The following is a 25051-nucleotide window of genomic DNA, read 5'->3' on the forward strand; positions in this document are numbered from 1 at the left end:
GTGTACTGAGGGTTGAGCTTGCGGTCATGAAACCGCTTGATGCACACACAAACCACAAACGAGACTTCGAAAACTTCCTCCGATGAAATAGTCTGTGTTAGGATGAAAAAAAAAATAAAAATAAATAAAAAAACCTAAAAAGTTGCAGTAATAATATTTTTGCCTCCAAAATTTATTGCAACCTTTCTCAAAATTTCTTCACTACGTGAGGGCGCATCGACCCCCAGCATACTTTAAAACCCTCACATGCGGTACCCGCACCGTTCAATCAGAATGTCAAACATCAAGGAGCGGACATTTCTCTACAACTGTAGCATCAACAAGCTCAGGAACTAGAAGGGCACTCGGTAGAGCGCATACCTCCGGCACGCAATGCCTGATCCACGAGAACACACGAGGCCCAAGAAATGTTTGAAATGTCGTGATTCAGATCGTTCTCGGTCCAATCCTTCAATGCCGAAGAATCGATTTGAAGATTAAAGAATTCTCGTATTCGGATTCGGATCTTCACCAAAATCAAACCAAATCGGCGGCGAAGGTAATTAACAAATCGATGCCGTCCATCCCACGTGTCCGGCAATTGTTGTGCTGCATTTTGTGGTGTCTGCAGACTCAAAAGAAAACGCTCCCAGCACCAAGTGTGCACTGGCCAGGCCAAGCCCTGTGCCACTCACAAACGCTGGATTTATGTGGCCAAATAAGGAAAGCAATTGTTTGCACAATAGTCCCCCCTCTCCTCCTCCCGGCCCCACCCCAACCCCTTCCCCTCCCCCCACCACCCTGAGAAATGTTCCCAGCACAAAGCACAAGAATGTATGGAGATGCCACACCCAGTATTGGTGAGAAGTTGCACTAGTCTTTCATTCCTTGTCATCCAGGCCAAGGAACACAGAGGTAAAACCAAAATGGCGGCGGCGATGTTCGGTGTTCGTTTCACCAAGAAAACAAAAAGTGCTGTCGGATTGTCTGAACAACACCAGATTTTGACCTTTTCACTTGCCGTACCACGACCCAAAACCCTGTGGAATGTGGAAGCAAATTATTGCATTTAAATTGTGGAACAGTCTGACAGGATGGGGGCAGACGTGGAGAGCGCACTTATCCTTGAGCAGGCGAGTGTGGGTTCGATTTCGGGCCCAGCTGTATCCCGGCGGATCGGTGCTTCACGGGCGGGGCGTTACATCCACGGGCATGCAGTTAGGCCCCCAACGGACCGACATTAAGCCCGGTGTCCAGTCTGCTAGCATTAGTTGGCAGACGGTAAAGATCCCACGGCGTCGTGAAACGAAGAGGTGGAAAGTCATCGCCGGCAGCCTCAACAAATGTCAAATTCTCGCCCAAACCTACAGGGGGCACTGCAATCAACAGCACAACACACACAGCCCGAAAAGAATGATGCACACCTGCCGGCACAACTCATCACCACCGACTCCCAGTCTAATATGCAAACACAACCACGGGGAGAAAACACAACGGAACAGATTGGTTCCCCCTCAATAAATCAGGTGGAACCGTTTGACGTGCTGTGACACCGGATCGAAGTCAATCGGATCCTTTTGGGAAGAGGGAATAGGGGTTACCAGGGATCATTCCCAAAAGAAGACCGAATTGTTTTGGTTTTTTTTTTTTTTTTTTTAAACAGCATCATTAACGCATGTCAGTGTTCATCTTAAATCAGGAATTTCTGCTCAAACTCATTGGATTTCCATCGAGTGCATCCTTAAAATTTGGACTTCAAGCACGTGGTACCCGAGCATCTCGTGTCCCCCCTCATCCGGACCCTCAATTTGCTTACCACCTGGTAATCGGTCCCACCCAACCTAATGCAACCGTTTCGTTTTCAGGTGAAACATGATATCAGTTCCCTTACAAGGAACTTCGACGGAGGCGGCACCCTTTCTGCCCATCAAAGCCTGCGCTATTATTACGAACCTATGGTCGTTTATCCGTACTCTGTCATTTTCAAATGCAGAGTCAAGCAAGGAAGCAGCACGAACCGTTTTTAAAGTTTCTGGAATGAGTTTGGTTTGGAACCTCCGACCAACCAGACTCAGAGCGGACAATCAACCATGGCTCCACCGAGGCTCGTTTCGGAAAACAGGTGACCAGCTTTCGTCTCCTCTCCTTTTTCTATTAGTTATATTCTCTTGCTTGTGTCCAACTGGGCCTCAACTACTTTCAGTCTGTTGCCATTCCCCCCCAACCCCCAACCACCTCGTTCTTCCATAGAAATTATTTTTTTAACGACATGTTATGGGCAGGTGCCTTATTGGCAAACTCAGCGGTTTCACAGGCAGAGTTTCATCAGCAGCTCAGATGTAACACAGATAGCAATGAAATAGCTACGAGCCATTATGCACATAATTATCCCCATGTCCATCACACCCCCACCCAACATTAGGGATGTGCAAGCTTTTTGGGATGCGAGCCAGACAAAGCTGAGCACGAGGATGTCAGGGAGGTGGTTGGGGGGAGAAACATATATATACACACACACATACACAGGAGCAATTCTTGTGCCAAAAGCTTTTACAAAAAGCCATTAGCGACCATGAATTTATGGTCGGCTCACATTAAGGCTGAATGGTGAACTCAAGAAACAGACAACAAACTGCCTCCCTCACATTCCCATACTTACCGTCCTTAACCAGTTGCCAAATGTGATGAGCGTGACCCTCCTGGCAAAGCAAACATCCTGATAATACATCTCACCTTCTCCATTACACTGTGCCAATGCCTCCCTGAAAAACTCACGAGCGTGAAGCTCGCAGTCCAAATCAAATGATGTCACAAGAAGGTCAAACACTCAGCAAGTTCGGATGCCAATTCAGGAAGAAGCAGGAATGGGGGACGCAGAGAGATCGTGCAAAAAAAAAACACACAAAACAAAAGGATGGAGATTTAAAAAAAAATAAATAAACATGTCATTTTGGGTCGATCAACTTACGTGCAAAGGATGGATTGGTCTTCACGATCTGAAAGACAAAAAATAATAACAATAATAATAATAAATAATCATCAATAAGGATCCGATACGGAAACAGATACACAAGTAGAAATTGAACCTGAAATGCAAACTGTTCATACAATTCATAAAACTCGGAGTCAAAACTTGTGAATGATTCGGGGATTCATTAAGTTTCCTTTTTCAAAGTACAATGGGGGCTCCACAAGGGTGAGGTTAAGGGATACCGCAACGCCGTTACACCCGATGGATTCAAATCCAAATCCGCCATTCACCCCACGTGGCCGTGCATCGGTTGGAAGGGAGACGACGACGCATCGTACCCTCGTCGTACCCTCATCGTGCCCTCGTACGAGGAAGCGATACGCCAACGACCGCGTTCTTTTCTCAAACCCTGGACAAATATTTTTCTTTAATCATCCGAGGTATTAAATGCCAATCAAACCAATCGACAGGTGAGTTGGAGGATTTGAAATTGACATTTTAAACCACCACCACCATCACAGTCACGTCCAAACGACGCAGCCGAACAAAGGCAAGAGTGACAGAGTCAGCTCGGTCAACACCGGGCATTTGTCACGAACGACGCTCGGTAATAGAAAATGGCTCTTTGCAACATTCTGCTGAAATTCGAATCGTTTGCCAACATTGTCTCGTGTTCTTCGAGCCAGGGAAACCACAATACTAATTGCTGCTGATGTAAGAATTTTAGCACAGGTACCAAACTGCACAATCAGGATACGAACACCTGCGCACGACGACAATGGAAAACAACAGACCGAAGAAGCACGACCTGTGGGTTTTTACGACCGTGCGACCAGTTCAGTCATCATAGTGCCGCACGACCCATTTCAAGCAGGATTGGCGAAGACGACGAGTGCATCACTTCGTATTCAATGGCAGCGTTTCCGTGCTCATTCAGGAATTATGGAACGAGCAGCACATGAAGACGCAGACCAGGTGGGCCAATCAGATTACCCCAAAGTGAAGGTCATTAGTGAAGCAGATGGGTTTTAATTGACAATCCAATAGCAATGTCACCAAGAACCTGAAGAATAGAGTGGTGACCGAGCGGTGAAGACAAGCTCACACAGAGCGAGCTACGCTCATGGCGGATCCCCTACGGCAGAATGAGCTTAACTTTGATGTGAACGTACAGGTGGACGGCGCAACGCGGACGGGTGGACGACACCAAATGACATTGCATGTGGCTTTCATCGAAGCTTCTTGGAGGTCGAAAAAGCGCACAGGCCGAGAGAGAGGATGCACACATCAGAGCAGGAAGGAAAACGAGGGACCAGAACTCCAATCAGGCATGACGGAAGCGGTCATGGGAAGCCAAATCGACTTCTACATCCTCTTCACAAGTCAAGAAACTGGAATTGGAAGAGATGCAGCCGCAAAGCAACTGAGCGGCACAGATACCTTCGGATTCAACAGCAATTCTCAAACATGAGAGAGGCTTTGTAAACCAAACAAGGTCTCAAGGCCTCACCGAGGCCCTTTGAACGATCTCTCCCTCCGATGTAGTGCAATTATGTGGGTAAAATTTATATACATACAATATATATATATATATATATATATATATATATATTTATACATATCTCCAAGGAAGAGTACCGCCTCCAGTGATGGGAAAAAGCTTAACTTAAATAATATTTAATCAACCTTAAAAAGGTTAATTGTGCTGCACTCTTGGTTTTGCTCAGAACCAAAGCCCTGAGCTATATATACCGCCCACCGCAAAATGGTGGTGCAACATAGGGCGGCAGAGGCTGATTTGTCTCAAAAGAGAACATAATATCCTGGTTGTGAAATATAATTTGGCATCAACATTACTCATGCCTGTTCTCCCGTCATTTCAAAAGTGAATGTTGAGCTTTTTAATGCAGCGTGGGAAGCGTTCGCCGTAAACGGGAGACAGACGAACGCAGGAACAGACACCACGGTTCACAATATACATCAGATGACTTCCCTTCCAAGGAACTTCAACACAGAAAGAGACCATTCGGTCCATCAAGCTTCTACAATGATTGCCAGCCTCTCACGTTTTTTGTATAGTCAAGGCTCAAGGAAGAGCTCCGACACGAAACAGATCAGGACGCAACAGGACAAAAGGAACAGTCGTGAAAGGGTGGGTTGGGGGAGGGACACCAGTAATTGAGTTGAAGGACAACACAGAGGGAGAAATGGACAAACAATGGGGTATGGAAGAATGAAGTGGACAGGATGGATACAGAAGGAAACTTGTCGGGCGAGGTTGTATCGTAACACACTATGATTAAACAAACTGTGATTCCCTGTTTGTGTGTGGACACGTTAAAAATGTACAAATCATAAAAGTCAAATCTGAATCCAAAAAGATCACTACCGGTGTCCCCGGACGGTGTAAAATAAAATCAGACGTACAACTTTTACAACAATTACAACTATTACAACAATTAACTTAAAAAGAGTGAAAAAATGCATTTTCGAGCCGTTTTGCCTCAACTCCCACGAGAGTATTATTTAATTATCGTGGGTTCGAAAGAAATCGCTTTTTCCTCATTTTTATCCCATTTAACTCGACATTGAGAGTTATTTAGGCCACGGGTTTCGATCTTCAAATATGGAATCGGATTTCGAATATCAGCTTTTAATAAGCGGATACGATGATGTTGCCAGGAGCCAATCACATTACACCTCGCCTCACACAGCCAATCACATTACACCTCGCCTCACACAGCCAATCACATTACAGCTCGCCTCACACAGCCAATCACATTACAGCTCGCCTCACACAGCCAATCACATTAACACCTCGCCTCACACAGCCAATCACATTACACCTCGCCTCACACAGCCAATCACATTACTCCTCGCCTCACACAGCCAATCACATTACAGCTCGCCTCACACAGCCAATCACATTACAGCTCGCCTCACACAGCCAATCACATTACACCTCACCTCACACAGCCAATCACATTACACCTCACCTCACACAGGAAAACACTTTAAACAATCAAACCTGTTCAAAACACTCGACGTTGTGAAGCAGAGAAACATTACGCCTTAACACAGAGTGTGCCAGGAGAGACGAGTCTGTTGAACTCGCACTCGACAGTCACAGTCACAGTCACAGTCACAATGTAAACGATGTCTGTGACGTGAACGAAAAGGAATCATCGACCGAACGGCCATGACGAGGATTTGGACCCGTTCAATGCAGTAATCCCAGGAATTGTGGACCCACGATGAAAAATAAATATATATATATATTTTTTTAAACAATTAGTTTCTGCATTCAAACAACTTTGAAAAATTCCCCAAAATGAGATAATTCATGAGATCGATCAAAAGAGGGTCCTCCCCGACATGTGACCAGATGATGCGAGACCGCGTAGCGAGGAAGAGGAAAAAAGGACTTGAGAAATATTTCCACCCGTTCTTATCCTCTCGCCTACATTCCCAAGAAATAATTCATTTTGTACCGACTCGACTTCCTCAGGTCAAGAAAACCTCTGGCAGAGCTCAGGAAAAGCAATCTTTCCTCCTCGTGCCGCAGCTTCGCTGGCGGCCTTCCCTCGTACAAAATTGTTATTTTGTTTTCGTTACACCGAGGATCAAATCGCTCGATGTGGACCTCATGGTCAAATCAAGACGAGACAGTTATGGGGATGGGGACAAATTTAAAGGAAAAGTCATTTATTTGATTTCAGGAATTAAAGTGACATCACAATGAAATGCCAACACAATGCCAGCATCACAGAAACCAGTAATAAAACACAAAACGAAAAAAAACAAACAAACCTCGAACCAGACTCGACGCTGCGCTTCATACTTCTCACAATGGAGGAACTGTAGCACGCCATTGAGCACATTTGTAACTCTACCCTGCCATAAATAGCTTTATATATATATATATATAATTTTTTTTTTTTTTAACTTGGTCAACATCACTTTTACACAAGCAGGTCCCACTGGACCAACGGTCCAAGAAGATGGTACAAAATGATGCAAGAGAAACGGTTCCAACAGAATAGACCAACACTTCCTATAGATATGCTTGGTGTTGGCTTAATGGTTAGGGTGGTGGGCTTTGGATCCTCGGGTCCTGAGTTCAAATCCCGCTCAGCTGTTGAATATATACCAGGTGGGGTTGACTCGGCCAGTCATCCTTCCGAGGTCGGCAAAATGAGTGCCAGCTTGCTGGTATCCTGTGTCGGAGTGGCGACCCGTCCAGGATTGTGCCAAATAGCCAAGGAGACTGCTTAGGCAGCAACAACGATCTGCACACAGTATGGTCCCAATCTCTCTCCATCTCTCTCTCCTATAAATCATATGCAGGTGACCCTCAAACCATTGGGGATTTGTAAATTTTAAATGGTCCCTGTGCTAAACACGACGATCCTCCCAAACACAAGCCACAGACGACGTCCCCTAACTGAGCTAAACGAGGTGTTTTCTCGTTTTCCATATGGACTCGACTCAACTTGCCAAATTTCAACACAAACCGGTTTGGCAACGCGGCTCCTCCCAAATCTATTCCAGAGGGAAATGCAACTTTCGGCACCTTCCCAGTCTTCGGTCCAAATACGTTTAGTCCCAGCACTAAATGCACAGAAAGGTTCACACTTGTGAGATAGCATCGTTGGCATCTTTCAATGTAACCAGCCAATACACAATCTTTTCCTTCACTAGTTAGCGTTCATAGTGGTGACCGTCCTTACCATTCGGATCACTTCGCTCTCTAAAATCCAGGTTCGTTTTTAAAGCCGTGCGACACGAAGAAGCTAAACTAAACGAATCATTTTTGCTTTTCGTTTCAAGGCCGACAAAACGCCCGCAGTGTCTCGAAGCGAAGCATCGAGCGCATGTCTATCAACGTCAAAGCTCGTGGAACAATTAAACAACAAAAGTGGAAAGTTCAAACAGAAAGGTTGAAGAGAACAGGAAAAAATAATAATAACAATAATAAGAATAATAATAACAACAACCTCAGACACAACAGCAGTTGTCCACAAAGCTGGAGACAAAGCATACGTCACCTTACCTTTCTCCCCACACCAAACATTTCACACCTTCACGACGAGCCGGGTTGACTTCAAACCGTCCGACTTGCCTTTCTTTGATGTTTTTTTTTTAACCGGTTGCCAATTCACACCCAATGGTCGACAAAAATGGGCAAAGACCTTTCATTGTGGAGAAGCAGACACGTCACTGCGGTTAGAAGATGATAAATCACCACGTCGACAGGTGTTGAGGTAATGCAACCGAAGAGAAAACATTTACAAAATAAGACAAGGATGATTTTGTGAAAGAAGGGTGGGGGGAGGGGGAATTGTATAAATCATTGCTCCACAACAACGACCAAAAATAAATAATAATAAAATAAAAAAAACTCCAGATTTTGTCCACGTTGCCATGTTCAAGAGTTTACTTTCCTTTTTTAAAGAACAGATTACATAGTGCACGTGAACACAGCGTTTGATAAAACGCAGACCTCTGGCCATGCTGACCTCTCTTGGTCGAGCCCGCATGTACAAACAATGACAAAGACGAACCACCCACGTTTGAGAGATACTCTATGCCCAGGTAGGTTTGGGACGGCGTCGAGGCGTCCAGCACAGTTTTAGGCCCACGGGTCCATTTTGCCGTTACGAGGAAGAAGAGTAATTATTCAATTAATTTGGAAACTTCGAAAATTAAGACATATGAAATGAAACAAGTCTGGAGACGGCGATGGTTCACGAGCAATGTACATGGTTCGCCTTTTTTTAATTTTTGACCTTCGAGGGGACGCCACGGGCAAACTGGCGGGAATCGGGAAAAACGTAAATGATGAAAGTTGTCGTACTCAAAGAGCACTACTTCCATACCAACTTTCATTCGAAACAGTTGAAAACCCTAGGAGCTCGATGCCTGATTTATTGATTTTTTTGACATTTTCTAAGTTCGTGACCTTGTGACCTTGACCTTGGGACGAAAATGAAAAAAAAAAAAAAAACTCGAGCTCCCTGGGGCGATGCAGGTGCCATTGGGCTAACCAAATACTGAAACCACTGCCAGATTCGACAAACCCCCTCGGAGAAGATGTAACTTGAAACCGGCTACCCCCTAAAAACACATGTTTTTTGGGCGTGGCTCCGCCCATAATGGGTGCAGCACACCCATTCTCAGGAAAACACAACGAGATCATGATATAAACCTCCCACCCAAATTTTATCAGGATCAGATCAAAACCCACGGAGCTATGCTCGGGACAGACAGACAGACACACACCCATAACGAATATTGTGGTCACTTACTGGCTCGTGAACCAAATATAGTGGTCACTTACCGACTCGTGAACCAATAATCATCAGAACTACCAAAAAATAAATAAATAAAACTGCAAATTGTAGTTGTTAACAACCGAGCTGACCACCGATCATCATTCCATCATTCGTTATGGCACTCAAGCTGAAATGGAGCAAAAATAAATAAATAAATAAATAAAAAAAAAATCGAGGGATGACAGGGAAAACCACCAAAACCAGGTCCCTTTCCAGAAAGGTAATGAGATGCAAGACGACTCGCGACGGGAAGGCGTTTCAACAGGTGGGAAATAAATAAATAAAATACAAAGGAAGCACGTACAAACGAACCAATCTCTCTCTCTCTCACACACACACACACACACACACACACACACACACACACACACACACACACACACACACACACACACACACACACACACACACACACACACACACACACACACACACACACACACACACACACACACACACAATACTGTGGAGTATATTTACCTCCGCCAACGAATGTGGGCACACGTTATGCTTTCATCCCTGTCTATCTGTGAACAGGATATCTCAGAAAGTCATGGACAGATTCAGACAAAACTTGGTGGACAGAGGTTGGGTACGTGACAAGAATCGATTTATTCGATTGTGGTGACGTTCCGGATACGATAATTATTTTTAAGCGATTCTGCACGATTGAGTGACGGGGGATAAAAAAAACGATACGAGTGCTCATCTGGAATTGGAACTCCAGGTTAGGTATTGCCATCGTGCACCGTCCGTCCGTCAGCCTCCTATTTCGACTTCTCCGGCCAAACCGCTGGGCCGATCCACCTGAAATTTGGCAGCAACGTTTCGCTCCCGACTGGGAAGTAGCTCGTTCCGGTAACCTGACTTCAAGTAGGTCAAAATGGTGGACATAGTAAACTCCTTCAAAATCTTTTTCAGACACACCAGTCAGGATGCTACCAAAGTTGGGTAAGAACATTAGGCCAGGGCCACAATAAGCAGCGACAGGTGCAGTGGTCCTATTAGTCCTCGTCTCCCATTATGGATTGTTCCTTGGTGAACCTTACTTACTTCAGTTAAACCCATTCTTTGCTTTAATGAAAGATTGTCCCCTTTTCTGTCCTTTCCTGACATGTTGTCGCAATTGGAACACACAAACTAAAAATTGCCACACGTGGGGCCGAGACCATTGCGGGATCATTTGTGTGAATTAGTTAACTAACCTCTTATGTGGTGTGCTGAACAAAATAAGTGTTTAAAAGAGAGATGGAATCATAACAGGCGACTACAACTAATCGGCTGTTTATCTCCTTCGTAAATTGCTATCTAGACAGGTGATTAACTGTGTGTTTGTCACCATTAAAGGGTTGGGCGTGTGTTGGCAAGACGCTCGCCAAGCTAAGCACCTTTCGTAAATTCGGCCCGAGATGTATAAAGCCAAACTGGTTTTGTTTGTCTGCCTGGTGTTGGCTTAATGGTTATAGGGTGGTGGGCATGGGATCTTAGCATCCCGAGTTCAAATCCCACTCGGCTGTTGAATTATACCAGGTGGGGTTGACTCTGCCCGTCATCCTTCCGAGGTCGGCAAAATGGGTGCCAGCATGCTGGTATCCCGTGTCGGAGTGGCGACCCGTCAAGGATTGTACCCAATTGCCCAGGAGACTGCTTCGGCAGCACCAACGCTCTGCATAGAGTATGGTCCCAATGGATGGATGGATGGATGGTTCTGTTTGTGTGGATTCCCAATCACGAGGATTTAGGGTTGAAATTCATCCTCTCACCGACGAAGGCCACTCTGTGGTTGAAATGGTTTTGAACCTGTTTCTCCTTCATCAATTCTATTTTCTCTTGGACAAAACCTGCAGTTGGATGTACTTTCATGTTCTCTCCACTCCGTAGGTTTTTGGAAATTTCAGCGATTATAGTGAAATTACCATTATAGTCCCACATGGACATTAAAGACCTGATGGTCTTTCGTCTTTTTGCGAGAGGAGGCCACGATGTGATTTACAAAAAAAAAACAAATAAATAAATAAAACACGAGCTCAAAATCCCCGACGGTATAAACATGTTTGTTTTACATTAGTAATCTATAAAAAATAAACAAAAGGATTAATTTTGTGTGTGTGTTTAAAACGTAACGCGAAGTTTTTGTGTCGACAACGCAAGCCAGCGACATGACGTGTCCGTGCTGATCCTGACAAGCACACGTCAATCAATGACATCAACGAGACTCGTATTTCAAAATTACTCATTTTAGGAACAATTTGATCCTTTTGAATCTGAACAGCAAGTTATCCACTTTAATTCGCACTTCCAGGTCAACTTACAAACCTACAAACCTACTTATAACCCGTCAAAAAATGACATCGGGTTCATCGCGATATGAAAACAAGAAAGCTTCCCAACTTGGATTCCATGGTTCGTGTGTCATTAAATACATTTTAATCATATCCTTGTTCAAGGCTATTCTCTATTTTTGAGACAATTTTTTTTTCTCGCCCTGGCTCTCCGCATCCATCCAAATCACGTGACACGTGCTGTCCAATCAGAGCACCCTCTCTCGGAATTAGTCGAGGAGTCGAAATGTTTTTTTGTTTTCTATTCTCCTGCAGTCGTTGGAGCCACTCAACCAGGAACATTTACCTTTGCCAGTTTTGTGACCCAGATGACATTTTCTTCCCCAGACTCAATTTTCGGTCACTCGTCACGATTTGTGAGCACAAGTCTAATTTTGGATGCTTGCGGGCAGCAGCAAGGCGTGATACCATGGCCTCAGAACTTGAAAGCCTGTTTAACGACTTGCTACACAGGTGTGGCCCTGTAAGTTTTCACTTGAGAGATTTTAAAGCCAGGGTCCAGCAATCACCCGGGGTCAGAGCCATGCACCGAAACAGAAACTCGAAATAGCTCTCCAGCCAATACGTTTCCAGAATCAGATTCGAAAACCTGAAACAAGAATTCTCTCGATAGCGTTCGACGGACAAAACCATTTTTCACAGACTTGCAACGAGATATCTCAATCGGATGACGTCACAAAGCAACCGCCTTCAAATTTCCTGCAAAAAAGTACAATGGATCAACCATCTGTCCTACTGTACCAGTGTACCAGGAGATACCGAAGTCCAACTTACACGAGTACGAGAAAAATGGCATTCTGAATACAACTTATCTGAAGCTCTCACAACGGGGAATGCCAACGGCTTCGAGATAAACCAATTGGCAGGTTCCAAGACAACCACAATGAATAGACCAACATCCCATGGAGACCAGACCCGGTGAGACAGGCAGATTATCCCACTCCAATCGTGACATGGCAGTTCTGAAACCAACTCGACTTCATGAAGCTTAAAATGCAGTTCCATGATACCGTCGCTGCAGTGGGGTTTGAACCCACGACCCCTGGGATGCCAGTCCACAGTCTTCACAAACAAGCCACCAGTGTACCCGTCACGAATTATAATCAAAGACATGGAGTCATTGACAGTCCTAATGGCTTCGAGATGGCAAACTTGACGACGGACTCCTAAACTCGAGGGCTCGTACAAACGATGAAGTCTCTCAACACATGACAACGAACAAAATCATGCGTTCCGCTCCACCTGTACGAGGGTTGCAGGTACCAGGCTGGAATCATCAGAAATCGGTTCAAGCCTGCCATCCTGCTCACAGGATGGGTTTGTGTGCATTTGTATACTTCATCGAGGATTCCCACAAATTAGCTTCTTGGTGAATTTGAAGTGGAAAACACTCGTCAAGTTAAACTTTTATTCATATTTGATGATTTGGCAGACGGCTGGAATCGTGAAAGCAACCGTTCATCTAATATGAACTCCTTTGGAGGTTTAATTGTCCCAAGTTAGACTTTCCCTTCCTCCAAATCGACAGAGCCCCCGTTGATGTCCGAGTTAGACTCGCCCTTCCTCCAAATCGACAGAGCCCCCATTCATGAAGTTGTGAAATTCCACAACTTGTACCCCCGGTTCCATGAGACTTTGGGGGCTTTGCCTAAAACCTTCATCCCAGATAAGTTTGCCGAGCTAGTGAAATATCCGCAGAAAAAAGCAAAATGCGTCGGGGTCATGAGCAGGCAGCCATCCGTGTCGGTGTCTGTTTATAAACCTGAGACTACATCTCTGCAAAGGGTGTACAGTGTACACTGAACAAACGTGAGGAGTTCGATAAATATCACATGAGCAAAAATGGCGAAATATTTCATTACCAACCAGACTATAAACGTTCAGATTAGTACGGCACAGGCAGAGTGCTGCATCAATGAGTACGCATTTACTCGGGTGGGGCATTACGCCAAGGATGCACGTCACATGACATTGGTTGCTGTTGGCGTTGGCGTTGACAATCTCAGTATCTTTCACAAAGAGTAACCAACTGCCACTGGCACAGTGATCAAATTCGACATTCCAGCTCGACAAAGCCAAAACCCCCCGATGAGGCTCCAGAGGCATCCCACAGACACAAGGCATCAATGGTTATGGTCCCTCGTGAAGTATGAGACAAGGATAAGTGAAGATAATAACACAACAAAACTCGAAGGGCACTCGGTAGAGCGCATACCTCCGCCACGTAATGCCTGATCCATGAGAACATATCGGGCCCAATCAATACATTTTTGAGATATCGTGCTATGTATCGTTTTGGGCCCTATCTCTCTAGATGGTGAAGAATCACTTTAAAAAATTCTAGTAGTCTGATTCGGATCCGGCATGGACATAGCGAGAGAGGATTGTTAACCAAACTTAGAGAAACAGTCTTTGATGCACTGACAAAGCTCCACTGGCACAAGCGCTTACAATAAATTAGAATGTACGAAACAGCAAATGTTGAGAAAAAAAAATTAATTATGGCTGATAAAAGTCATCTGTAGCCTGGAATACCCGTGCCAAAATTAAATAAATAAATAAATAACACAAAAGCCACAACTTTAGTGTAGGAAGTTCAGAGAGAAGAACAAAGGCAAGTATTGACCAAAAAAAACATACCATACATTTTTACAAATTCCAATTTATTAAAGCTAATCATACAAATGTAAAAATAGAAATGGATCGAGAAACAAGAAGAAAATCTTCTCTCCTGCACACCGACTCTGCCAATGCCCAAAAGAGGGAAAGAAGCATTGATACCTGTGCAGAAAGGAATATATATATATATATATATATATATATATATATATATATATATATATATATATATATATATATATATATATATATATATATATACACACACACATGTGCATGTGACTGCGCTGAACAAGTCCAGTCCTGCGGAGAACTTGAAATTATAATGGGTATCACATCATGGCAGCGGGGAGGGGAATAATTAATCAGTTCCAGACACGCAACTTAAAAAAAAAAAAGAACACCTGGGATGACATTGCTTCTCAAGCTGAACCTGCTGGATGGAGAGCAGAAGGGGGAAAATAAATAAATAAGTACTGAAACTGGCTGCTGGTTCATACGAAGGGGCCTTAAAACAAAGGTGTGCAATTACATCGAGTTATGCATATGGTACCTTAAAATAAAGGTGTGCACAACTCAATTACAGTAAACAATGAATTCAAAAAAAAAAAAAATTATAGCTAACAATTTCAGACTATAAAAACAAGCACATCTGGAACAAATTTAATAATGCAATCCCTCTTCCCTCGAAGGCAAACACTGTTCTTCGCAAGTAATGCATTAGCAAGCGATCGGTGGCATTACGGTTCGAGCACTCACTCTGAATCTGCAAGTTCGGAAGTTCAAATCCCAAACAAGAAAAAAGAGCAATCAGAGATTGCAAACCCTCGCCAGGACTTCTTTCGAGTGGAGTCTTTTTATAGGTTTTCAGCTAAATCCAATATGCCTGCCGAATCATGTAACCGATGAAGTCATCAAAAAATGTTTGTGGACCATTTTATCTCAAGATGACCCTCAAAACATTTTATACCGATCAAATGTAGCGTTCTGCATATGCAATTATGACGTCATAAAAAAATACCACTCATTCCCCATGAGGAGTGTTTGATATGTGCCACTTGTACACCCATGGCTTAGGGAACACTTGTGTGAAGTTTCCCCTCAATTTTTTGTAGCCGTTCTGGAGATTTTTTTGTAGGTTTTAGGGTAAATCCAATATGGCTGCCAAACCATGTGACCGATGTCATCAGATGTGTGAACCTTTTGTTCCTCGTGGACAGGCTGTTATAATTGGAAAGTTTTTGCCTTGATCTGTTCAGCCACTTCAGACAAGAACATTTTTGAAGGGTTTAAAAAAAAAAAAATACAATATGGCTGCCAAATCACATGACCGATGATGTTGTGAAATTTTTTCTGTGGACCATTTTATCCCAAGATGACCCTCAAAAATTTTCATACTGATCGGATGTGGCGTTCTACGTATGCAATGATGACGTCATAACAAAGGCACCAATGACGTCATTAAAATAAATACATTTTTTAAATCACACTCATTCCCCATGAGGATTTTATTCTTTATATTTTTCTTCGCGAATCAAATTTTTCCTTGATGCAGTTTCAGAAATAGAGGTCCAGAGTTTTTCCCGTTTATCCAGCATGGCTGCCACACCACGTGACCTATGACGTCACAATCATCATTGAAACATTCCACACGAGGAGTCGCACCAATGGTGAAAATTGTCTCATTCCGACAAACGGTTGCAGAGAAAAAACACGAAAGTTCTGTGCGGACAAACGGACCCAAGTGCAATACCCTCTCCGTGTGCACGTCTCCTCCATAACTCCAAAACCATGAAACCCAGCAGCCTGAAACTTTGCATGCTCACGAAGAAAACTCCAAGGAAGTGCGTGAGTGAAAATTGAGTGTTTGGGTTCATTAAAACACCCCTTTTGAAGATAATTAACAGCATTATTTAATTATATCCTTCATCGGGCGATCCTCGGCCACCTCACTCTTTATGGGGTCTTAAGGAATATCACAAGTCACCTCGCCGGGGTCTGAAGCCACCATGTTGTTTTTGCCGACTCAACCATGCCTCGACTTGGAGTCAACAGTTGCTACAAGGTAGAGGTACATGATGTACAAAGGTTATACGGTATCTCTTTGCGAGTTTCAAAATAAAATATATTTTCTGAGCCGTTTGCCGTATTAACGCGTTTTCTAAGATGGAGCCAATTGGAGCCCCCCTGCTCAGTATTCTCGTCAGCGAAGCGACGTGTGGTATATGTTAGTGTACATAATAATATTCCGGTTCGTCCATCTGTTTGTTTGTGACATTTCTTCCACCCGTTAAAGGTTTTTTTTTTGTTTTTTGGCCGCCATGTTGGTCCAATGTGAAACCAAGACTTATTCGGAGCGACCATATTCACAATGGCCGTGCCCTCCCCACAACTTTTCCCGTTCAGTGCGAAACCAATGGCGCCGTTACAATGATTATTATATCGAATACCGAAAGGGTGGAACCGATCAAGTCACGAGCCTTTGTAACGACGTCGGCCTCGTGCTTCAGGTCTCTGGTATCAAGTGTCATTGGAATCTCTCCGAGCTATAGAACCACGATCGAGCTTGTATTTATGCACATCGGCAGTGAACATGTTTCTGCTTCAAATGCTATGCAGGAATTTATTTATTTATTCATTTTGGGAGTGGTAGAGACAGTATGCTTCTGACTATTAACGATTTAAAAACTCGACCAAGGACCACACCGGAAAAGCCACGTCGTTAAAGGGTCTTTGGCCGAGTAATTCGGGGGAATCTCAAGACATTGTGAATAAACCTCGGTCATTATTCACCTCTCATGATGTGTATTTTCAGTACTTTCATTGTATAACATGAACTAAGGTACCAATATGAACCGAGGATCGGTACTTTCATTGTGTAAAACAAAGGTACCAATGGGAAAATGAACTCGGGTACCAGTTTGAACAGCATCTCGTGGAGTGCTGCTCCCACTGCACCAAGCTTTTACCGATTGTAAAATGCTGCCCGAGTTACCCGATCACAAATATAATGCATTAGAGCCAATAATCGTTATCCACCTGAAAATAAAATAAAATAAATAAAAATTTTTTTTAAAGGTAGCCTGAAATAAGCGGTTGCCTTAATAAAATGGTGAATCATCTTCACAGATGGTGATGGAATGAGTCATCGATTCAAAGGATCTCAGATTCAAATGACACATGCAAACACACCTCGGCCCATCAATTCGTAAATATTGTGGAACTTGTAAAGACCAAAGCACTCGTCACCGCCAGTTCAAGGCAGGAATTTAGAATTTGCTCGAGGGTGTCAGCGAGAACTCGCCTCCTCTTTGTCGAGTGACTGTGGGATCTTTAGCATCCACCAGGTAATGCTAGTACGTGGGTCACCAGCTCAACAGCCATCGGTGGGACGGTGGACTTCGCGATTCAACGCCCCGCCTGCGAAACCTCAGCCCAGGTCAGTTTACAGTCGGACGAGTAACTAAACAGCTCAAAAACTTCCTCGTGCTGCCTCTGCACCACCCTGTCGGATACCTGGCAAATGCTGGAGTTTTCGAGAAGGCCGACAATTAAATATCTTCTGATCAAAGTGCGATACAAACCAAAAAACCACCCACAATCACTTAGCAGTCCACTCATGCGATTAACAATTAAATATATACCGTCATGCTACTTCAAATCACGTTGTAAGATGTTGAGATCTTTCTACTTGCAGTGCCAACGCTTAAACCCGGCACATGCTAATCCTCTCGGCAAAAGTTCACACGCGATGAACTCAAAAACACACTATTAACTTGGACACACAAACGATCCAACAGTCACCAAATTAGATCATCGATTTAAAATTCCATATAAAAATGATCAGGCCCTCAACCTCGTCCTAATATGGAAGAAAAAAAAATACATTCTGGAACCACGAAACGTGGCCCAATGAGTAGGGTTAGTCGCCATTGGTCACCAACCTTGCAGCATGCTGCGATAGGCCATGTCAGTCACAGAGTAGACATGAGGTGGCATCTCGTGTCGCTTCTTCCCACGGTACATCTCCACAATCTGCTCCGAGTAAATGGGTAGGTTCTTGTAGGGGTTCACCACCACGCAGAAGAGACCAGAATATGTCTGCAAACAATGTCCACACATTGCATTACAGCAGGTATTGGTGACAGCAGGACATCATGGAAAGGTAAGGGGTGGGGTGGGGGGGTGGGGTGGGGGGGGTGAGGAGGGAGACTTTGCTATTTACATGAGTTCTTCTTATTTGACATGGCATTTAGGAAGGACAAAAAAACAAAACAAAGTTAACATGGAGTTAGGGTCACCAACTCATTCAATCTGCCAAGCCATGGAGCACAGAGCATACCTGTCACCACCAACTATTCACTCCAGTATCACCTATTGTTCAACCATGCAAGCTGCTTCCTTTGAACAAATTCTTCTAATTGGTCCATTGTTCGCAACAAAATTTTGAAGAAAAAAATCATTTGTGTTTGGGTTCCCCTTTATATGCTCAAAATAAGCAGCATGAGGATATGTTGCTGCTATTGTTCCTCGCTTGCTTTGGTGCAAAGCACATCGGCTGATTGAATGTTTGCAACAATGCAGCTTCCATAGTTTTCATGGCTGCACATTCCATACATTTCAACACGACTGTGTCAGCGAGACGAGACTTTGGAATTTAACCGGATAGTGGCACCAAAAAGGCTCACTCATTTTAAAATGTACCGTGTGGTTAAGTAAAGTTCACCAGCCAAGAGCGAGGAGATCAGATAGCCAAGTTGACATCTCCTCTGGCAGGATAGCATACTCCATGATGCTACAACCTGCCTGTGGCACACGAACGAGGTCCAATCTCAATGATAAATCGAACTCAGACGGCAGGGCACAAACGAGAAGCGTGTTATCTCGTAGCCAACAAGGATGCAAGTCCTCAGAGGACGCAACCCCGACCACATCTTAAAAACGTGATTTGTAGATTTAACAAATACACATATAAATGCAGAAAGGTAAAAGGTATATAAATAAATAATTCAGGGTGGTACGTCAGTCACGGCGATGGTAAAGTGTACACAAAACGAGAACGACAACCTTTGATGACACAACGTCGCCAGACATGCCTCCGCCAACGTTATTACATCATTATACACACTTGTACCAAGTTTGATTGAAATCCCTGAACCCAAATTTAAAATATTAAATAATTCTGCCTGCCAAACCAAGTGTCCGCTCAGGTTGAAATTTAAAACATGTTTTTTTTTTTTGTTTTTTTTTCCCCACGGAGCGGTTTCGGAGATACAGAGGTCCAAAGTTTTTCCTATTTCCCAATATACCTGCCACACCACGTGACCTATGACATCATAGTTACCACAAAAACATTCTACATCAGTAGTCGCATCTATGGTGGAATAAATAAATAAATAAAAATTTGAAAAAACATGCTGCTCCGCTTCGATCGGACATCTGACCCACGACGTCCTCTCTATCAAATCAAATTCAGAATGGGTGGCCGATCACGTCTTTGGAGTTTCGCGTTGATCAGATGAGGCTTCTTTTCCTTTTCCTAACCCTATGCAATCTTTATCAAACGAGGACAAATGTGTCCAAGAGCCGCGTCCTAAAGGCAATAACAAATAACAACAACTTCCGATATTTCGTCACGTGCCTTGATGGAGCCAATAGCGAGATCCGTCATGGAGGCTCCTCGTTCATTACGAGAAAATAGTGTATTTACGAAATTACAACACATTAAATGGAATAATCTTTAAATAGTAACGTGAACTTTTCGAAACTTTAAAGCGAATGTCCGAATATATTTAAAAGTTCATGATAGACGCTCTCAAAAGGCACCCTCAATGTGAGGATGTGTGCAGGTGTTTAGTATTCAAGGAGATCCGGATCCTGGATATAAAAGAGCCGCGTCCTAAAGGTTTTGTCTTCACCAGAAGAAGAACAACGCGGAGCTCTCTTAGAGCCAGCGTTCGCTACGCGAGACGCAGCCAAACATAATCTTATGCAATCTTTATGTAAATTAATAAATTAATAAATAAATAATTCAAGGTTTATGTTGGTGGAGGTGATGGGAAAGTGTAGATAAATGAATAATTAAAGGTGGTACGGTACAGAGGTACATGGTAAAGTACATGTAAACATATAAAATCCTGTATTATCCTCTCCCACAAATATTTAAATTGCCAAATTAATACATAAAATTGAGTCCCATTACTTTCCGCTCTGATTCAAAGGTAATTCGACGTGCCTCATGTCCAGATATTATTGCATCCGCGCCGAATATGAAAGAAATATGTTCAGTCATTTTGGAGTAGAGGCTCCAGACGGACGAAGGGGTACACCGACTGACGGCACGCCCCAGCCGTCAGCTAGGTTGGGGGCGAAAAATGCATACGTACAGCGTCACGCCGACGCCAATTAAGTATTTAGAGACTTACGTAGATAAGACCAGAATAGTATCTCTCCTTGAGGTTGTGTAGAACGGATGCTTCATTGAGGCAGGTAAGCTCAGCCATATCTTCCACCTTGGAAAACTTTGGTGGGTTCATCTTCTGCACATCGTCCTTGTTCACGGACACACGTTTAGCATTCTCGGTGAGCTCCACCACCACCTCGTCAACTCGCTCTTCCTTCAGGCTCGCGGACTCGAAGCCATGCTTCTCCGACGGGACCCACACAAGCTTCCTGGAGGACCAGTCTGCCTGTGTGGCCGGCACGCCTGCCACGTTCCGCTCCACGAACAAGTACTTGTCCGCATCACTGACACTGCCACCACCACCTCGTTGTGCCATTGTTGTTGTGTGTTGGAAAGCTAGTCGACAAAAAACACAAACAAACAGTGCAACAATTGGGTCACATGCTGTGGACACTAAATTAGGAATAATAACAATAATAATAATAATGATGCCAGTATCTCAACCAACCATAAAAATATATATGTACAGTACAGTACATATATGGTACACACGGTGCAACACACAGCACCTTAATAAATCGAATATTTAACGACATTATATAAACATCATCAAAATGTGTTTACCCACCCATTTTTGGTCACTGGACTTTAACCCTACTTGGCATTGGCCAATCTGTAGAAATAAACTCTTCAAGATGCATTCATTGTCAAAGACAAATTATTAATCAAAAGCAAAATAATAATAATAAAATAAAGAAGCAAAATAATAACAATAAAATAATAATAAAACAAAGAAGCAAAATAATAATAATAAAATAAAGAAGCAAAATAACAACAATAAAACAAAGAAGCAAAATAATAATAATAAAACAAAGAAGCAAAATAATAATAATAAAATAAAGAAGCAAAATAACAATAATAAAACAAAGAAGCAAAATAATAATAAAATAAAGCAAAATAATGATAATAAAATAAAGAAGCAAAATAATAATAAAATAATAATAAAACAAAGAAGCAAAATAATAATAATAATAAAATGAAGAAGCAAAATAATAACAATAAAAGAAAGAAGCAAAATAATAATAATAATAATAAAAAGAAGAACTTGCTCATATTTTATTAAACCGTCTTTGAACACGATCCACAGTAAACTGTTGGCCGAGTACGTGGCCGTGGCCTAATAGTTTTACCGCACTCTTAATCCCAGATAAAGTGTAAAGTTTACAAAACAATTCACACAAACCACCATAATGATGGCGATCACTTCGAGCTGCAAATACCATTCAGGACATACACCCCTGTACATGTACAACAACAAACCCCTTAACCCGTTCACATTCGAACATAAAATGCTCTCAATCACCGATTTCAACTGGAGAGTTCATGGAACACCTTACCCCGCGCTGTCGAGGAACACGGACATGGGTGGGGTCTCCTAGCGGCAAATTTGATTGGTCGTGATGATGTAAAATTACGTCATACTTTGTGGAGGTAGTGCTAAACTGAAGGGTTTTGAAAATGGAAGACAAGGCGAGTTGTGTTATACATTGATCAAGTATATCATTTAATTGAAATGAAAGGAATATATTAAAGCTAGTGGAAAAGAAGAAAAAAAATAATCCAGAGGTTTACCGCTGTTGATGCAGCATCTTTTACACCAACTTATTTAACGAGTTACACGAGTTATTCAACGAGAGTAGTTTTGATATCCAGGAGAGCATTGCTGCAGGGAAACATCGTGGTACACAGATAAATTCATTAAAAAAAAAAAAAAATTTAAAAGTTTCCAAACATTTTTACCTTCACAAACGAAGGTGGACAGAGGTTATGTTTTCACCCCTGTTTGTCTGTCTGTCTGCAGGACATTTGAAAAAGTCATGGACGGATTTGGACAAAATTGGATGGAGAGCTTGGGAGTGTGACAAGAACGAATCGATTCGATTTTGATTAAGATCCGGATCCATATCCTGATACGATAATTTATTTTTTAATTTTTTTAAAGAGATTCATCATCATTGAGAGACGAGGCCAAAAACGATGCACGGTATTGAAAAAAAAAGTTGCTGGATGAGTTGGTTCGGTGACAAGAACAAGACAATTCGATTTTGATTCAGGTCTGGATCCAGCCGATCAGTGGGATACAAGATGTAAACTGTTTAACCTGGCGCGGAGGTATGCACTCGACCGAGGTATCAACACCTTCCATCTGACCTCACTCTATACTCACCTGCTCATCTTCCTAAAGTCCAAAGCGGTCGCCCACCCGAATTCATCCATCCTCTTTCCTCCCAAATATGGAATCGTCTCCCTGTGTCCCTCGTCTCAACCTTCTCCCTTCACCCTTTCAAATTCACGACCCATCACCACCTGACGTGCTCACCCATGAACACCTGACGGAATTCCACACATGCTAATTCTTTCCCATTATGTTCCTCTCCGTTCAATTTGTGTTTTATTCATTCTTGTGTGTGTCCATCAACACCCCCCCCCCACACTTTTGGGGGTTTATAAAATTGTTACCTTTTGGTTAGCTCCTCCACGAGCCGAGACCCCCGTTTCAAAAAAATAAAAATTAAACACCTCATAATGGCAAATAATGACGTCATCTACCAAAAAAAAAACAAACCAAACAAAAACACCACCATTTGGTCAGAAGAAAGGTAACAATGCCACCTCGCCCATCATCAAGTCCAAAGAGCTCGATAACCAATCAGCACGAGGCAGGATGTATCGATAAGTTCCATTTTCCTGAAGTTTTCCAATTCGCAGGAAAAGCATCTTCCAGTGGGATACAACATTGGATCTGGTCTGGACGTCCATTGGTACTTCGGAAAGGACAGAAAGAGCTCGTGCACCTTTACACCTTTACACCTGATGCTACAATCAAAGACAAACTCGATTGGAAAAGTTCCACAAATTACACTAGTTAGGGTGGGGGTCGGGGTACTGCATGGGTGGGGGGTGGGGGTACTGCATTGGTTGGGGGTGGGGGTACTGCAAGGGTTGGGGGTGGGGGTACTGCATGGGTGGGGGGTGGGGGTACTGCATGGGTGGGGGGTGGGGGTACTGCATGGGTGGGGGTGGGGGTACTGCATGGGTGGGGGGTGGGGGTACTGCATGGGTGGGGGGTGGGGGTACTGCATGGGTGGGGGTGGGGGTACTGCATGGGTGGGGGTGGGGGTACTGCATGGGTGGGGGTGGGGGTACTGCATGGGTGGGGGTGGGGGTACTGCATGGGTTGGGGGTGGGGGTTTCTGCATGGGTTGGGGGTGGGGGTACTGCATGGGTGGGGGGTACTGAATGGGTGGGGGTGGGGGTACTGCATGGGTGGGGGGCGTGGGGTACTGCATGGGGGTGGGGTACTGCATGGGTGGGGGTACTGCATGGGTGGGGGGTGGGGGTACTGCATGGGTTGGGGGTGGGGGGATAAAAAATGACAAAATATTCCGACACACTTGAAGGTTTCTGTTGATTGAACTGCTCCTTGTTGGGATTTCAAGGTGACAGCACCAGTACTCTAAACTCAAGTTAAACCATTGATTGACAAGTTAAAATCCAATCACCAAGTTAACCCAGCTCCCAACTAGCACGTGCATCGCTTGGAAGGATAACTCAATAACCCAGTACCTGTAATCCCAGTTCTATGACGTATTACAAGGATAACCCGCCATCAATAACCCCTTCACCCTGTGGATCGATGATAATCACGGATCCAATATTTCTCCGCCATTTTGAAAGGCGGTAGTTCCACAGTGAATGGGATCGACGTGCTTGTTCCGATTCGGGACTCACAAGGGAAATGTTCGCCCACCTCACGACCGCCGACGCCCCGAGGTGTCCGTACAGGTGACCACCTGAGATCGCGCGTCCTCAAGGTGCGGTGAAGCGCTCGGCGGTGGAAACGCCGAACTTCCTCGTCGTACCTGCGCGACGGTCAACAGGACTCCGACCACACCCCGGGGGTTCCGCCCAAGAGAGCACACGTGGCGTGCTGGCCCCGCCCCCCCGTCAATGCGTTGACCAATCACGGTCCGCATCGGCGCACTCTAACCACGCCTACGTGGGCCCGAACCCTCCAATCAGAAGAGAGCGCGCCAGCTGAAATGCCGTGGGTTACTCATCGATGAGTTGTGTGTGATATTTAGGCCGCGCGGCCACTCCCTGATGGGTGGAAGTGCTTTGTTGGGGGGGGGGAGCGTGACCACGGGGCACCGCTTCACGTCATCTGAGATCTCAAGATCACGACGTCAAGCGTCAATCCCCGGAGAGCCCGTCTTCCCTCAACGGGAAATTCAATTTCTCCAAGCAGTCGTCGATCTCGCATTGTCATCCAATCAAAACGCCCCTTTATGGCTGAAGCCCCGCCTTGGTGATGACGTCACGCCTGAAGGTTCAACGGCAT

General features: G+C 44.0%; 1 protein-coding gene across 3 annotated transcripts in view; it reads right to left on the minus strand.

The window, feature by feature from the left end:
* The window catches only part of LOC147020907 (myosin-10-like), a 70499-nt gene extending 45874 nt beyond the window's left edge, over window positions 1–24625 (minus strand). For 2 of the 3 annotated variants that reach the window (XM_085890560.1, XM_085890558.1), the window contains exons 1-4: window positions 24442–24625; window positions 20672–21045; window positions 18191–18347; window positions 2948–2975 (exon numbers count right to left, since the gene is read on the minus strand). In XM_085890560.1, the coding sequence (XP_085746686.1) occupies window positions 2948–2975; window positions 18191–18347; window positions 20672–21025 (539 nt within the window). In that variant the 5' untranslated portion in view covers window positions 21026–21045; window positions 24442–24625. The remainder of the gene's footprint in view (window positions 1–2947; window positions 2976–18190; window positions 18348–20671; window positions 21046–24441) is intronic. The other variant, XM_085890559.1, reaches the window with a different exon arrangement.
* Between the last annotated feature and the right edge of the window lie 426 nt (window positions 24626–25051).

This window comes from Eptatretus burgeri, chromosome 8 (genome assembly GCF_056783735.1).
Source record: "Eptatretus burgeri isolate ZD-2024b chromosome 8, Ebu_testis_v1, whole genome shotgun sequence".
Lineage (NCBI taxonomy): Eukaryota > Metazoa > Chordata > Myxini > Myxiniformes > Myxinidae > Eptatretus > Eptatretus burgeri.